This window comes from Danio rerio, chromosome 14 (genome assembly GCF_049306965.1).
Source record: "Danio rerio strain Tuebingen ecotype United States chromosome 14, GRCz12tu, whole genome shotgun sequence".
NCBI classification, from domain to species: Eukaryota; Metazoa; Chordata; class Actinopteri; order Cypriniformes; family Danionidae; genus Danio; species Danio rerio.
This window is the reverse complement of record NC_133189.1, coordinates 21,654,694-21,673,542: the sequence shown is the minus strand read 5'-3', so window position 1 is coordinate 21,673,542 and position 18,849 is coordinate 21,654,694. Positions and strand designations below refer to the sequence as shown.

The window sequence follows — 18,849 nt, the reverse complement described above, 5'->3', positions numbered from 1 at the left end:
AAGGATTGATTGCACACTTCCCAGACTTATACATTCTATGCAATCCAAACGCATGCATGCATACAATTAAAAAAAAAAAAAAAGCAAAAAGTAAACTTGAAGCAGCTGCACATGTAATGAACTCAATACATCAGCATCAATGAACCAGCTCTGTTCCCTCTCATTCTGCATAAACCGATTAAAGTTCACAATTTATTTCAAATCAAAGCATGACGTCTCCATCTAGAGCAGCAAGTGTTCTGCTGGTCAGACCCCTCATTGATGTGCAAGGCATGTGCGTCTTGCCCATTCTCAGCCACACCAGGAAACAGCTACACAGAGGCTCATTGTACCATGCAAAGGAAATCACTCCATTTGAAACTGGATGAAAAACATTCTCTCACATCAAGCACTGTAGCCAATGCGCTCCCTTTTTTCCATGGGGGGAAACATTTGCTTCACTTTTAACTCAAACTGCTTGAAAACATAAGAAAATAAGAAATAGAAGGGTAATTAAATATGAATTGAAATTAATCTATAAGGTACCCCTTAGTTTTTGAATACAGCAAAGGCATTAACACAAACTCTTTTTTTTTCATTTAACTAAATGATCAAACAAATAAAACATAAATAAGCCATGTAATTAAGATATGAATAAGCTATATTTCTTTGCTCATAGTAAACAATAAACCCCATTTGATTTATGGCACAACAAACAGCTGCATCATGTTTTAAGTGTTTAACTTGTCTATAATAAGAAATACTTGGAAATTCAGCACTAAAACAACAGTGTATCTCTACCAAGTCATTTAAGCACCTTGGACAGCAACCGTTATTCTACAGTCAAAGACAGTCTTAATTAAATTTATAAATGAATAAGCAAACGTCCCAGGAGCACAGATCGAACGCTACAGCAAGCAGCTTGGTGAGATTTAGAAATTCCAGATATACAAAAATGAATTTCTCAACCATTTCTTTTTCACTGAGAATTCTGCATGACACAGAAACCGGGCAAATACAATAAGGAAAGATATACGCTGAGCCCACACACCTTTCTCTCTCTCTCTCTCTCTCTCTCTCTCTCACACGCACACGCACACACACACACACACACTGCTGCGTGCCATTAAAGAAGATCAGCTGTGCTGCAGAACACTGCTCAATTCACACCCATCGCCGAATGTATAGGGAATTTAATTCAGCATTTGTACTAACCAACATCACGCTGGAATCATAGAAATGACCTGATTTTAGAGCCACAGAAAGGAAAGCAAGATTCTCTGCAACACCAGAGTACCTTTTTACTTTTCCGTTTAATGCAATGGACAAATAATTCTATTTTACATAAAGAGTCTTAAAATACAGCACTTATAAAAATTTGATTAGCAGAAAGCAGAGATAAAATTCTTCAAGTGCAAAGGCACTTCTGGAACCAGGAATTTGTGTTGCACTCACCATCCAACATGTTCTACAGGAATGTCATTTCAACAACCCTGTCATCTGAGAGAAAATATATTTCATATTACAAAAAAGCATGGAGCTGTAAGCTATACATATTCTTGCGACAACTGCTACAGTCTTTCTGTTTCAAGTAGAAGAAATAATTTAACTCTTAGAGAAAATAATATATCATCTTTAAATCGCGGGTATGTATACAGCCTCTAAAAGAAGATGGAAGGCTTAGGTCTGTGATGGTGTTGTTGTTATTATTGTCTCTTGTGGTGGAATACACAGATGGTACAGGTTTACAAGGACTCGATCTTACAACTGACTCATCGCAGTTTGTTTCTCCAGCACTTCGAGGTAGTCCGGCTCGGTTTTAAGCTTGTTGGATAGCAAAGGATGCTCGTTTTTGGACTGTGCAGCATATTTTCTGGGGGTCCCGTAGAGAACGGTTTTGTTTAATCGATCCTGGTTGAGTCGCCTGGAGGTTTCGTAGGGAGGGATGAAGGATTTTTTGGGTAAAGTGCAAAAATTATAGCTGAGCGGCCCAGATTGGGGTAGATCTTTCGCTCTCTCTACAATGTTCTGATAAAGCAGCTCTGGTTCACGATTGGCACAGGGTTGCTTATCAATGAACTCCACTGTGCTTATGGTGAAAGTTGGGCTTCGGTCAAGCTCCTCCTTTTTAGGATCGAGGGTGTTGAAGCTCAGCTCCTTCAGGTTTCGATAATAGGCCACCTGCTCGCTCTCCTTTTGCATGTAGATAGGGTTTTGACACATCTGGCCCACGGGAGGGGGTATGTAGTTGTACACGTGGTTGTCACTTTTATCCGCATTGACGTCTGCGTTGTACGAGCCATATTGTACTTGGAAAGAGTTCAAGTCCAAGTGATTATTAGTGCCTGAGGGAACGTTCTCCACCCCCTTGCGACGTTTGAGGACGAAAACGAACAATCCTGCCCCAAAGCACACTGACAGAATGAACACAACGAGCAGGCCTAAGATGAGAACCGACAAGGGCACCTCTGGAGGCATCTCGGGCATCCTGTCCGTCGGGGTTACGGAAGAAGGAGGGGTCGCTTCAGTGCTCGAGCTCACAACAGTCGGGGGTTTAGTCACTGAAACCTCATCAGTCTCTGGGCATATGGCATCATTTCGGAGGGAGCGCAAGAGGCGACCTGCATGCTTGGAGGGTGAGTCGCACGTGATCTCATTCACCACAACGCTGGTGCTGGACAGCTCCATCCAGTTCTTAAGCTCCACAATGTTGCAGGTGCAGTCCCATGGGTTCTCCTGGAGGTCGATCTGAATGAAGGCAGAGAGCTGGTCCAGCACCCCACGCACGGGGAGATGGGAAAAATGATTATTTCGGAGATTAAGCCTTGTCAGCATGGTACCTCCAAACACATTGTCGGGAAGGGATCTCAGCAGGTTATTATTAAGAAATAATAGCTGCAGATTGTGCAGCGAGTTAAAGGTGTGGGGTAAAATCTCTTTAATGATGTTGTATTCCAGGTAGAGATATTGCAAGCTCTGCAGCCCAGCGAACAGAGACTGGGACAGGCTTTCGATGTAGTTTCCATTCAGATAAAGCCTCCGTAAACTGGTAAGATTCTCAAAGGCTCCGTCCTGAATGATTGCTATTCTGTTATTCCCTAAGTGAAGGAGCTCAAGAGAGCTATACTCTGTCAGATCTGTTCTATATATGATCTGCAAATAGTTACCAGTCAAATGCAGCTTCTTTGGATACGACGGTTTGGGCTGAAGTTCAGAGATGTTCTGAAGTTTCCGTTCCTGGCAATTGATGTTTAATCCGCTGTCTGGATTTTGAGACGTGCACACGCAAATGCCCGGACAGGTCATTGGGACTGGCGAGCGCGTCTGATACACCATGATAGGCCCGAATACGTGTTTATCTCTGCTAGACGTGACACGAGGAGTGGGGCGGTATCTCATTTTGGGGGGGCGGGAGGCCTTGGGGGCTCTTGTCGGCGTGACTCGAGGCCGCAGAGTTGGAGACAGACCCTGGTATTGGGAATCAGATGGTGGTTGCATCGCACGATGACTTGCATCTCCAGGATTGCGCCTGGGGCAAAGGTCTTGCTTGATCAGCTGTGTGACATCTTTACCGTGCAGCCTGAATGGTGTCTCGCAAACAATATCCCCCACGTAGACCGAAATAGTATCCAGCCAGGCTTTCAGGGGTATCAAATCACAAGTGCAATTCCATGGGTTCTCTTCCAGCTGAATCTCCATTATTCCACCTATATGCTCAAGAACGCCAGCAAACGGCAGTGTCTTCAGCCGGTTTCCCCTTAAATCCAAATGCGTCAACATGACAAAGCGGAATATATTGTTAGGTAGAGAGAGCAAAAGGTTGTCGTTAAGGATCAGGACTTTGAGTTTATTCAGTTTGTTAAAAGCCCCTGCCTCTATAGCACTAATGTAATTATAATCAGCTTGCAGATACTCCAAACTCTCCAAGCCAGAAAAAGTGTCCTCTCTTATGATTTCCAGGTTATTATTATTGAGATGAAGACGCTTCAAGTTTTTTAACCCATTAAATGCCCCAGTTTTGATCTCCTGCAAGCCATTATTACCCAAATGAAGAGATGTTACATTACCATAATTGAGGAATTCGTTCGGGCTTATCTTGGTGAGAAAGTTTCCATTCAGAAAGAGCTGACTGATTTTGTTTTGCGGAGGCTGGAACAGGCTGACCGTGGTAAAAGCCTTGTTTTCACAATTGATATTCAGCGCGTTCTCCTTTTCCTCGCAGGAGCACCGGTTCTTGCAAATGTCTTTGGAAGTTTTGCGGCTGTCTGTCTTTGAAGGGAAACTGGTCACTGTTAAAACGCTCAGCAAGAGAATGTTGTTCAGCATTTTTACAGCAATAACGCCGAAAGCCCCAGCATTAATGTGCAAATCTCGAAACAGGCATGCACAGCCTTAAAAGAAGATTTTAAAAGGCGCACAAAAGCGCACGGCTCTCCATTGACCCTCCTTAATTCCCAAAAGGCGGAATAGAGAAGACATCCATCACCGAGCGCTCTGTGGCCGCTGCTGGACCGAACGCATCGTCGTTCCTCGCAGTGATAGTGAAATCCCGGGATAATGAGCAGGCATTCATGCAGCACTTTAAAGCGCATCCGAGGCACCACAGTTTCGAGAGTCTTAGAGCTTTAACTGTCTTCTTCTCTTTTTTTTTCCACCTGCAGCGCGACAGATATTCACACGAAAGCAACTTCACGCCTGTGATCCTGCATGGCGACAGTCAACTTGACGGTGCGTGATACGCGGGGAAACTGAACACTGTGCGAGCGAGCTTCAGAGAGAGAGAGAGAGAGAGAGAGAAAGAGAGAGACTCCGCGCTTGCTCACTCACTCCCACCAGGAGCGCGCGCCTGTGTATGCGTGTCTTGTGTGTGTGTGTGTGTGCGCTGGATCAGACCTCTGCATAACATTCCGACGTCATGAGTGAGTGCATTATTTTTATTTCTTAGTTAAAAACATTTTTGTCTTAACAACACCACGGTAGCCTATAGCCAATTATGTAGAGGCTTTCGTTTGCCAATGTTTAATAAATAGTGTTTGGGTGCCGTTATGATGCTGCGTTTGACATTTTTTATAGATTTCTTTCTTTCTATTATTATTATTATTATTATTATTATTATTATTATTATTATTATTATTATTATTATCATTATTATTGTTGTTGTTATTATTATTACTATTAATAGTAATAATACTGATAATTATGATAATACTGATAATAGCATTGATAATGACAATAACATTAACACTTCTACTAAAAATAAAAGTGGATTCATTATTATTATTATTTTTAATTAGCGTTCTGTTTTTTATTTAAACACTAATCTGCAGTATCACATGTTTACAACGAGAAATAAGTAAAAACAAGTGTCCAGTTTCTGTAATTAAAGTTTCTGGCATTGATAAGAGCAGTTGCTCTAATCTTATTCTTCCACTAGAAGGCGCAAGTACCTCCAATATACACATATGAAACATATTTTCTGAGGTGTTAATGCGTTTTTAAATGTGTCTAAACTGTCAGGAAACGGGGAAAAAATAAAAAATAAATAAAAGAAAAAATATATATATATATATTAATAAATAAATAAATAATAATACTTTGTACCGACGCAAACACAAGGACACAGCAGCCATAGAGAAATTCACATAAGTGAAACAGTTTTACTCTCTCTCTCTCTCTCTGATTGCATTGGACTTAATTTTGCTTATCCATTCCTTTTGTTTATTTACTGACTGCTGTTTGGCAAAGCGACATTTGAGACTTAATTCATTGTAATATTAAGAACCAGCTTAAATTCCAATTACAATGCACCTTCAGGCCTAAGGTAATCTGTCATAAATTATTGATTTACCTGCTGCACGCTTGCAATAACAATCATGATAGATAGCCAAGAAAAGGAGGACAATATGCCCAAGGCCAACGCAGCTATTACTGGATAGGCATGCATGTTAAGGCATAGGTAACAATAAATAAATAAATAATAATAATAAAATAAAAAAATAACAAGTTCTCCCTCAAATAACTCATAATTACTGGATGTAGTTACAGTTGCAATCAGAATTATTAAACCCCCTTTGATTTTTTTCTTTTTCGTTTTTAAATGTTTCCTAATTTATGTTTAATAGGGAAAGGAAATTTTCACAGTATGTCTGATAATATATTTGTTTTATTTTGGCTAGAAAAAAATAGGAAAAAAAAAATATGGTCAAAATTATTAGTCACTTGAAGCTATATTTTTTTCCGATAGTCTACAGAACAAACAATCATTATACAATAATTTGCCTAATTACCCTAACCTGCCTAGTTAACCTAAATAACCTATTAAGCCTTTAAATGTTGTATAGAAGTGTCTTGAAAAATATCTAGTAACATCTTATTTACTGTCATCATGACAAAGATTAAAAAAAAATCAGTTATTAGAAATGAGTTATTAAAAATATTATGTTTAGAAATGTGTTGAAAAAAATATTTTCTCTGTTTCTCAGAAATTGGGGAAAAAAATAAACAGGGATGCTAATAATTAAGGGGTTTAATAATTCTGATTGCAACTGTAGTAGGTCTAGCTGTGGTTTTATGCATCATGCAAAATAAGATAAAGGAATGTACTTTATTAGATTCAAACAAACTAATAACTTATTATCCAATGAAGTGTCTGCCCAACTGTCATTTATTTATTTATTTATTTATTTATTTATTTATTTATTTATTTATTTATTTATTTATTTATTTTAAATATTCTACTCTTTTTTAAACTTTATCTTAGTGCAAAGGGGATACAGTTTGCCAAAAATGTATTTTTATTGACATTTTTATATTTCACCCAATTGTCCTTTCATAAATCTGTTCTACACTAAGTACAAACAATAATTACACTCGGGATTTTAAGGACAAAATGTACTTATTGAAACACATTAAAACGACAATATTTTTCCAAAGTGTCACATTATTCATAAATAATATAGATAAGGCGAGGCCGTGGCGTAGTAGGTAGTGCTGTCGCCTCACAGCAAGAAGGTCGCTGGTTCGAACCTCGGCTCAGTTGGCGTTTCTCTGTGTAGTTTGCATGTTCTCCCTGCCTTCGCGTGGGTTTCCTCCGGGAGCTCCGGTTTCCCCCACAGTCCAAAGAAATGCGGTACAGTTGAATTGGGAAGGCTAAATTGTTCGTAGTGTATGAGTGTGTGTGTGTGAATGTGTGCGTGGATGTATCCCAGGTATGGCTTACGGCTGGAAAGGCATCTGCTGCGTAAAAACTTCCTGGAAAAGTTGGCGGTTCATTCCGGTGTGGCGACCCCGGATTAATAAAGGGACTAAACCAACAAGAAAATGAATGAATGAATATATATATATATATATATATATAAAACTGAAAAAAGTATATGTATTATTTATATATTATATATATTCCCCAATTTCTGTTTAACAGAGAAAAGTGTGTTTTCAACACATTTCTAAACACAATAGTTTGAATAACTCATTTCTAATAAGTGATTTATTTTATTTTTGTCATGACAGTAAATAATATTTTACTAGATGTTTTTCACGACACTTTTATACAGCTTAAAGTGACATTTAAAGGCTTAAATAGGTTAATTACATTAACTAGGCAGGTTAGGGTAATTAGGGAAGTTATTATATAACAATGGTTTGTTCTGTAGACTTCTGAAAAAAATATACTAATAATTTTGCTAATAATTTTGTCCTTAAAATGTTTTTAAAAAAATGAAGAACTGCTTTTATTCTTGCCAAGATAAAACAAATAAGACGTTCTCCAGAAGGAAAAAATAAAAATAAAAAAAAATAATATATTTAGGCATGCTGTGAATATTTCCTTGCTCTGCTAAACATATTCTGGGAAATATTTAATAAAGAAAAAATAAAAAAAAATCAAAGGGGGGTGGTGGTAATAATTCTGACTTCAACTGTAGGTCCAAATCAATTCACCTTAAATGTGTAGCATTTAAATTTGATGGAAATGAATCAATGGACTGACTTTCAGGAAGACACGATTAAAATCCATATGAGCTTCCATACATCTTTGCTTCACAGTAATTAGCGATCATCAATTAGAAATTTGAGCAAGCAAAGCCATAGCGTGTTCACTTCTGTTCTTAATCATTTGTTAAAACCTCTTGGTTAATAAGGTCATCATTGATGAGGAATTTAATGAAGGCCCTATCAGATGGATAAACTTTCCAACATCTGTTAGGAAAATGTGCAAAGTGATTTTTTTCTAACCTCAAAGACTGACATGGCACCATCTGCACATGAAAGGCAAAACTTTATCTTGGTATCTGATGCATTTATTGCTGAATGACTCATATGTTTTACGTCATCTAAATCTGTTTTCAGATCCTCTGACTGCACTGCCTCTTGCATATGGGCATAGCGGAAATGCTTTTTGTGAAAATTGATGTGTTCTTTCAGTGTAAGCATTTTAGTCTCAGAGATTCATAATTGTTCTATAACAATATGCCCACCCGGTGTCATTTGCTCTGCTGTGACAGAGAGCTTTTATTTTTCATCATATATAATTATCACTTCACACTAATATTGTTACGAAAGAGTTATGAAAAATTTTGGATGACAAATAAGTGCATCTTGCATTGATTTGTTATGCAAATACTAATTATCACCCTGTTTGAAAGTGTTAAGGCATTTTCAATAATGATTGGTGCATTTAATTTTTTATTAAGATAAAAAAAATAATAATAATTAAAGAATATATTAATACATTTTTTCACTTACAAGTCATAAATGTGATGGTGGGTTTGTTTCAGTAGCTTTTTTTTTAATGTTGGGGTCATTTAAAAAGTAAAAAGTAATTAAACTTAAACATAAAATATTAATAATAAATAATAATTATTATAAATAAAATGGACGTTAAAATTATAATTCAAAATCCATACTTTACTTTGCATTTATCTTTGAATCTTTGAACCATTCATTCAACTAATGCATTCTAAAATGCTGCCCGTCATTCACAAATTAAAAATGTGTTATTTGTTTTTTAAAGTTCTGTGATTTAAAGTTTTGTTTTTTTAAACCAAAACTGTAAGTTACGGCATGCAAGTAACTAATTATAAATAATGATAATAATAAAAGATATATGATAATGGTGCTTAAATAAATGCAAAAAATGGAAAGAAACTTGCCAAAGCTATCATGAAAATAGTGAATTAATAAAGAATCCTATAATGTGTTTTTTTTATATATATTTGTCATTTTTGCTACTATTGCAAACTGAGATTTGTATAACAACAACAACAACAACAACAACAATAATAATAATAATAATAATAATAAAATTATAATGTTTATACTACTACTACTACTACTACTACTACTACTACTAATATCAATAATAATAATAATAATAATAATAATAATAATAATAATATGCAATATATTTGATTTTGGAAATAGAAAAGTTTATATAATAATGCTATTTTATCTATTTATTAAAGGAATAACTCAACCAAAACTAAAAATTCTGTCAAAGCTTTGTCAACCTTCACTAGTCACAAACTTGTCTGAGTGTCTTTTTTTCTGTTGAACACAAAATTTGTTATTTTGAAAAATGTTAGAAACATGTAACCATTGACTTTCATAGTTTTCCTAGTCATTGGTTGGAAGTCATTAGTTACAGGTTCATTCATTCATTCATTCATTCATTCATTCATTCATTCATTCATTCATTCATTCATTCATTCATTCATTCATTCAGTTTCCTTCAGCTTAGTCCCTTTATTTGAACCACCAACTTATGTGTTTTATGCAGCAGATGCCCTTCCAGCCCTAAATCAGCACTGAGAACATCTTTCTTCAAAATATCTTATTGTGTGTTCAACAACAAAATAGGAAAGTCATAGAGGTTTTGAAGAATGTGAGGGCAAGCATAAGTGAGTTTTTTTTTCTTTTTTTTAAACTATCAACTAGTTAATTAATTAAATAAATATATATTTTTAATTGTTTGCCCCTATTAATTAATCAATAATGCATTGAAAAAATAATAGTAGAAAATAGTAGAATTATTAAATAAACTGTTATTTCATTATGTTTTACATTTATCAATATTTGTTTTACTTAAATAAAACTTTATTCCTGATATAACAAAACAAAACACTGGAACATACTGTATGACAATTTTGCATGTAACAAGCTCTGCCATCTTATAAACCTAATACATTTTTCTATGAACTTTATCTTTCCACCAGTCAACCTTCAGTATTGTGTCCATATAGTCTTTTCAAACGTTGTATATACACACACAGATAATTTATGTGACATGAATAGTCATCTCATGCACCTAATGGTGTATCTTTATAAAATTGAGTATAATAAAGCAGTTGGCATTTCTGGGAACACCTCCAGTCTGGGACAGGACACCCGAAATTAGATATGTCCCCATAAAACGAAGACATCTGGCCAACTTACATCATAAACAAACTGTTTTATAGCAACAGAAAGATTAGCTCTTTACTGCACTCTGTTATTATTTTAGTTTTATCAACTGAACAAGAACAGACTTTCACCCCACTGAATAGTAAGATGGATAAAGGCAATACAATCATTTCAGTAATGAATATATCAGAATTAGGCTTTTGCATGTATCATTTTCTTTTGTAATAAATTGCTGGAGATTCAATATACACTCACCGGCCACATTGTTAAGCACAACTGCCCAACTGCTCATTAACACAACTTTCTAATTAGTCAATCACATGGCAGCAACCCAAGGTACTCATTAAGGTATGGCCAAGGCAATATGCTGCAGTTCAAACAGAGCATCAGAATGGGGAAGAAAGACAGCTCAACTGGGATTTTCACGCACAACCATCTCTAGGGTTTACAGAGAATGGTCCAAAAAAGAGAAAATATCCAGTGAGTGGCAGCTCTGTGGGCACACATGTCTTGTTGATGCCAGAGGTCAGAGGAGAATGGCCAGACTGGTTCAAGCTGATAAAAAAGGCAACAGTAACTCAAATAACCACTCGTTACAACTGATATATGCAGAAGAGCATTGCTAAATGCACAACACACCGAACCTAGAGGCGTATGGGCTACAGCAGCAGAAGACCACAATGGGTGCCATTCCTGTCAGGTAAGACTGGGAAACCGAGGCTACAATTCGCACAGGCTCACCAAAATTGGACAATAGAAGATTGGAAAAACATTACCTACAGTCCCAATTTGGCATCCAAAACATGAACGCATGGAGCCATCCTGCCCTGAATCAACGGTTCAAGCTGCTGTTGGTGGTGTAATGGTATGGCACACTTACTTTGGATACATTAGTACCAATTGAGCATCGTGTCAACACCACAGCCTACCTGAGTATTGCTGCTATGCACAGCCATTTATGAGCACAGTGTAACCATCTTCTGGTGTTTACTTCCAGCAGGATAACATGCCATGTCATAAAGTGTGAATCATCTCAGACCGGTTTCTTGAACATGACAATGAGTTCACTGCACCCAAATGGTCTCCACAGTCACCAGAACTCAATCCAGTAGAGCACCTTTGGGATCATGGATGTACAGCTGATGAACCTGCAGCAACTGTGTGAAACTATCATGTCAACATAGACCAAAATATTTCAGGAATATTTCCAGTACCTTGTTAAATCTATGCCATGAAGAATTAAGGCAGGTGTAAAGGAAAAAAGGGGTCCAACTAGTAAGGTGTACCGAATAAAGTGGCTGGTGAGTGTACAGTATTATCACAACATTGACCCAAGCTACATAGACTATTTTATAGGTATAAAAAACAATAAAAACATGTTTTAAACAAACTAAATATCTAAATCATAAAGTATAATAGGTACCACTACAATAAAGTATTACTGGAAAATATATGTGCATTAAATCAAATTAACAGTGGGAAATAGCTATATTGTAGTGTTATGTTTTAGTCAAAAACAAATAATAATAAAAAATAAATAAATAAATAATAAAATAATAATAATAATTAACTTCATTTAATAAAACCGTTAAAGATCTTGATTTAATGCATTATAAGACATTAACTCTTGAATTAAATTCACCTAAGATTTATAAATGCTTTTGGCAGTTGTCATTAATAACATATAATTATAATTAAATTATTGAATATAATGTCTAATCAGGGTGCAATTTATATAGTATATGGAAATAAAACATTACAGCACCCTTTCATTAATTTGAACACCTTTCCTCTATCAAAAGCACATGTGATGAGTAAAACATCTCTGTGGTTCTCTTTACACAGATAAAGGCCATAACTCCAGTTCTTGGTTCAGGACAGCTCATTCTCTGCTTTTATGAACACATCACAGGGGAACACCTACAATTCAGCGGCGGATACCGACTCCTCCACTCCTATGCTGAAACAATGCAGTGCTGACCTATAACTTGTGGGTCCCTCCACTTGATGAATTGTGTCATCCTGGTCCACAGAAGTGCTGACCCGAACACAAGCCGCTCTCAATGATTTCCTGTAGTTGGCAGAACACAGTGAGTGATGAATGAACATCTCTGATCCATCAATCGCAGGGTCTGGACCCGCTCTGTTCAAAGAAATGTAATTTCACTTCTACATGTTTGGCTGAGACCTGCTTTGGTAATTTTTTTTTAAAAAGTAAAGGATTGGATCTCCAAAGGAACCAAGCCACTTAATGTTTTTAGGTTTTACGCTTGCAGAACGTGGATGTAAAAGCTCTTTAACAGCTTTTCTTCATTTTTTTTTTTTTTTAATGCTAGATAAAATGTTTTAAAAGCCTATTCAGAATCATTTCTGTGCTCAATGATTCACTGAACACCAGTGTGACGTTTTCAGTGATTCACTTGTTAAAAGAAAGAACATTTTGTGTAGATAACACCACAAAGCAGTTTTCTTTAGAAATAGAAATGGCAACCTTTTCAATGCTTTTATACTGTATTTTATGTAAAAGCTTCAGAGTAAATGTTGAAAAAAGTGGATTAAAGCTGCATGTACATTTTCCAGGAATGGTCTATTTTACAGTGGAGACATGATGCAAAAAAGGGGCCATCACGGTGTGGCAGTGGGTAGCACAATCGCCTTACAGCAAGAAAGTAGCTGGTTCAAGCCCCACCTGAGTCAGTTGCCATTTCTGTGTTGAGTTTGCATGTTTTCATCGTGTTTGTGTGGGTTTCCTTGGGGTGCTCTAGTTTCCCCCACAGTCAAAATACATGTGGTATAGGTGAATTGAATAAGTTAAATTGGCTGTAGTGTATGTGCGTGAATGTGAGAGTGTATGGGTGTTGTCCCGTGTTAGGTTGTGGCTGGATGGGCATCCGCTGTGTAAAACATATGCTGGATAAGTTGACGGTTCATTATGCTGTGGCGACCCCTGATTAATAAATGGACTAAGCCGAAAAGAAAATTAATTATTGATTCAAAAGACTCACTGGAAAAACTTATTTTTTAATATATTATCATTATGTGTTTACATTTTATTTCACCCTAAATTAGGACTAACATTGTTGATAACATGGTCAAATAGATGCATTCACAACTTTAGTTATATAGCACCTTAATACAACCAGAAGGCTGCCTATAGTGCTTTACAGTAACACAATTATACATTAAAACACATAAAATGGTAAGAACACAACTTGTCACCTTGGAATTATAAGGTTCTATCTGCATTGTGAATGATTTTGAGATATTGAGGTTTAAAGTTTTTGCGTTGCATAGCAAACAGCATGTGTGAAACATTTATTTATTTTTTTTAAATAAAAAGTCTTAAAATGTGAACAACTTATTAATAACATCTCATAATGTATACAAATTGTTATTTAATAAGAATATATTTAAAAACTCAATTTTGACAAAAAATGTCAGATAGAACCGCATTTTGCACCAGTTGTAACCGATGAAGTAAGGTTTGGTTAATTCTAAAATAAAGTGCACTGCGTCCAGATGGGAGTCGATAAAAGCTTGAATAGCTTTCTGTAGATCATGCTGGCTCAGAAATGGCTTGACTTTGGACAGAGATAGGGCTATATATCAGGACTGGTGGGAGGCGGGTATTGTGCCTTAGCGTCCCACCAGTGCTGATATACAGCCATATCGCTCTGCTACGAGTGTGATATTGCTTTTAGACAATGGTTTAATGGCATAATCGTGTCTATAAAAATGAAAATCAAGCACGGAAAGTCTAAAACCCTTTTGTATTAGGAACAACTTTCTTCCTCTATTTATTCACATCTGCAGCTGACGTCAAAAGAGCAGAAGCCGTTACACATTTACCAACGTCACTTTAGAGGATTTGAACGATTCTCTAGCGTAAAATAATTGATTTTGCTTACATTTTAAGATTAGGCTAAATGTGACAAAATGTCATGTTATATGCAATGAGATATCTTCCTACAGTAATAAAGTCTAAAGTATTTATCTGTTGCAATGGGGATATCACAATAATTAACCCTAAAAAAGAAGTGCAATCCCTACCAGATTGCTGCTGTATTTGCAATAAGAAAAAACGCTCAACACATGCGGGCATTTCTTCTTTCTTTCTGCCAAGACAACACACATTCCTGATATGAGAGTCCCATTTCACATTCAATACACACTCATTCATACACATACACTATGGACAATTTAGCTTACCCAATTCACCTATACTACATGTCTTTGGACTGTGGGGAAACTGGAGCACCCGGAGGAAACGCACACGAACACAGGGAGAACATGCAAACTCCACATAGAAATGCTAGCTGACCCAGCCAATGCTCGAACCAGTTGCCTTCTTGCTGAGGTTATTATGCTACCCTCCTTGACGCCATTCTGTCTAATTATTTATGATTTTAAAAATGTATTTCTGAGTGGAACGTAAGCTGATTTCAATGATTTCCTGTAGTTAGCAGAATACTACAGTGATAAATGAATATCTCTGATCCATCAGTTGAAAGGCCTGAAGTATGTCTATTCAAAGACGTGTAATTCCACTTCTCCCACATCTCCATGTTTAGCCAAGTTCTGTCAAGCTGCTTAGCTTCAGTAAAAAAGTAAAGGATTTGATCTCTAAAGGAACTGAACTATTAAAAGTTTTAAGGTTGTACACCGGTACAATGGAATGGGAATGTAAAACCTGGTTTTAATGCTTGTGCAACTCTTTAACAGCTTTTCTCTACTTTTTTAATCATTTGATAAAATGTTTTAAAGGCCTACTCAGAATCTTCCAGAAGTTTTTACTGTTTCACACATAACAGAAAGAACATTTTGAAGATAGGACAGTTGCTTTGTAATTTTCTAAAAAGGAAACCCAGAGATCCTAGGTTTTCTTTGTAAATCAGGAACGGTAACCTTTTCAAAGCCATTATACGTAACTCATCTAAAGACTCCAGTAGGACTTATCGTAGCAGTTGCAGGCATCACTGAAGAAAATGTACATTTGAGCTCTGTTTAAATTGAGCTGGAAAGATCCTACTAAGTAAGTTATGATTTAAAATTAAACTAATGAGTGGCCATATTGACGACACCAACATGTGTTAGCACAATTGAGAAAGAACTTGTTCCGTATCAAAATAAACATTTCTGATTGAACTTTTTCCCCCACAGTGGGACATTTTCATCCTTTTCAGTTCTTAGTGCCACTGAACATGACATTAAGCTTGTGTGTGTGTGTGTGTGTGTGTGTGTGTGTGTGTGTGTGTGTGTGTGTGTGTGTTTAATTTCTCCTATACAAAAATCCAATGTGTTGAATTTTTATATATTTATTTATTTTAATGCAATCATTTTCCTTCGACTTAGTTTCTTTATTCATCAGGGGACGCCACATTGGACTGAACCACCAACATATCTAGCATATGTTTTACACAGGGGATGCCCTTCCAGCTGCAACCCAGTATTGTGAAACACCCATGCACTCTCACAGCCAATTTGGTTTATTTAATTTACCTATACCGCATGTCTTAGTACTGTGGGGGAAACCCATGTGAACACGGGGAGAATATGCACACTCTACACAGAAATGCCAAGTGACCCAGCTGGGACTCGAAACAGCAACCTTTTGAGGTGACAGTGCTATCCACTGAAACACTGTGTCACCCATTTTTAATTTATTGGAACCAAAATAAGATATCAGTCAATAAAATGTTTCAGTGATGGTTGTTAAATATTATAATCTTGATTTCTAATACTGAATGTATTGCAAAAGTACCAGCAGCAATCTGCAAAAGTGCAACTGAGATGCTAATCCAATCCACTGTTTTGTATTGATTTCAAAACAATCCAAAGTCGATTACTTATAACCTCGCTCTATTTTTTGAATGTGGAATCTTTGATTGCAGTTTCAGTTTGACTGCTGTTTTCCAAGTAGTTATACTGTATTTTATGCCAACTGGCAATCCAGATTGTTTATATATCATTGGGTAAACTCGCTGTGGGTGGGATCACACATACCCAAACAAAAACAAACATCCTGACATACAAGGCACAATTCAGAGGAGAATAATTGGCTGTAGCAGCATTTTGATTTGTTTTTGATTTGACTGAAAATCTGGGTTATTATTACACATATTATACAGTAGCTTTTCAATACGTTTAGCCAACAAGTTGTTGAGAATGCACATTCAGCAGCCACCGGAAGTCAGTGAGTATAATATGCACTCTCAGAAGTATAGGCACATATTTGCACCTAAAGGGTCCTTATACTGGTACCTCATGTACATAACCATTTCTAAAAAAATAAATAAATAAAGAGGTGCACATTTGTAGTTTTTAGGTACTGTCATGTACCATTGAGGTATATAGAAACATGTATTTTTTGAAAGTACAGCTCCAATGCCAAGTTCCCGTGACTGTATTGGGTCAAGTTAAATGCCTGGGTGAACCATTCCTTTAATACGATGGCTAAGAAAGATTAACGTAACGTGGTGCATTTTAAGAAAACATGCAATTACAAAAAAAAGAAAATAAATAAATAAATAAATACCAGCAAATTGAGAAGATCTTCATCTGTTTGACAGCACATTGGGATAAGGAGGCTGAGGCTTTGTTTGTATCCATGTGCAGAAGTTTAATAAAGGGGTTAGGCAGAGACATCAACGAATAAACAGGCGGAGAGTCGGCAGCATGCAGTCTAATCCAAACAACAAACACAGGGGCAAATCCAGACGACGTAGTAAAAGTGCAGGCAGAAGTTTAGTATCACAACAAACAGTCCAAAACAGATCAAGAGGGCAAAGACAGAGAACGTACTTGATCAAGGCAGGCAGGGTCATACATAGGATAGCAGTCATGAAACTCACTTGAAACAACACTTGGTAAGCCAGGTAAACTGGCAACACTTCGCAAGGAAGCATGGCCTGAGCACTCACTGAAATACAGCACAAACAGGAAGTAGCTGCAGAGGGGGCGGAGCTGAGTCAGTAGTCGGGCGTGGGCTCCCTCTGCTGGCGTGGCATTACAAACATGGGCTGGAAACATTAAAAAAAAAAAAAAACGTGCAGCATTTTCACACAATGCAAACAAATGTTTAAAAAACAATTTAGTTTAGACCTTAAAACATGACGGACCCAGCTATTTGGATTATGGTTATTTATGCTAATAAATACTAAAGACAAGGGAATCTAGATATTAAAATTAACAAACACAAAACTCACCTTTTAAAGGTCACCTCCGACTTTTTTGCGTCACCTACATCTTAATTTTTGGGTCCCCTTCAAACATTTCCGTTGTGTTCTGTTATTTTTGTGTTATGAGAAAATGCAGTACGTTTTCATAAATTGTTTGCAAAGTGAGAAAAGGCATCATGTTTTATTAATTTGTTTGCTTTGTGGAAAAATGCAGCACATTTTTAAAATGTGTATACAGTGTGAGGATATGCAGCATGTGTGCTGTCAAAGGGATGCATATCTTTTCTTAATTTGCTGTTAATATTTTATTTTTATTTTTTTGTAATTGCATGTGTTTTCTTAAATTTTAGAGCCACCATACCACACATAAAACAAAAAATAAATAAATAAAATCTCCAAGTGGCCTCTAATTTGGACAAATATAAGTTTATATAACTACATTTAAATAGCTAAAAACATTATTTTTAAATTGGTCAAACAGTTGAGCAAACAAACAAACAAGCTAACAAACCAAGCGGCAACATCTTACTCTTCCTTGTGAAGCCAATATGGAAGTAACTAAAACTGAAATTCATTGACTCGCCTTTGGGGGCCGACTCCAGGAACGCCAGATGTTCACTGACTGCAATGCTAAATTGGCCAATTTTACAGCTGATAAAAAACATGTTTACAGCCTGGTACAAAAGATGGATTTGGTACATATAGCTTATATTACCCTTCATGACAGCTGTGAGGGGTGATATTTTTTTTTTTTTTATAACTTATCCGTTTCGTTATTATTAAGTTTATTAAGTTAATTAAGGGGGTAAATAATTAAGGGTGTGGTCACTTGAGTGACAGCTAGGTCTCGCTGGTCGCCATCACTTCACCTCAGCTGATTCTGGCTGATTAGCCACTGAACTCGGCATACACCTTGTATTTTTTGTTTTGTTTTATGTGGCTTTACATAGGCAATTGCCTTTTGGAATTATTTCCTGCAATTATCAGAAGAAAAAAAAATGGCATGCAGTGTGCTTACAAACCATTCAAGTTGCCTCCATTTCCCAGGTGAGTATGATATACTTATGTACGATCTTTATAAATGTATTTGTTTTATTTTAGATAATTTAGCATTTATAATTTTCTAAAGGACTCCAGAATCTGAAAGACTGATGAGCTGTAGGCTATAGAACAGTCATCTGAAACGTCATACAGTTTTGTGCCTGAAAAGAAAAGTCTGTCTTAGCAAAATACATGCAGGTGTCTGTGACTCCGCTTACACTCTGCCTCTTTGGTCTTATTTGGTAAAAGTGCA

General features: G+C 36.4%; 1 protein-coding gene across 1 annotated transcript; it reads right to left on the bottom strand.

The window, feature by feature from the left end:
* Positions 1 to 1,273: 1,273 nt before the first annotated feature.
* On the bottom strand, positions 1,274 to 4,729 carry slitrk2 (SLIT and NTRK-like family, member 2). Its single transcript, XM_001332731.8, has one exon. The coding sequence runs from the start codon at positions 4,303 to 4,305 to the stop codon at positions 1,741 to 1,743; it is 2,565 nt and encodes an 854-aa protein (XP_001332767.2). The 5' UTR covers positions 4,306 to 4,729; the 3' UTR covers positions 1,274 to 1,740.
* Between the last annotated feature and the right edge of the window lie 14,120 nt (positions 4,730 to 18,849).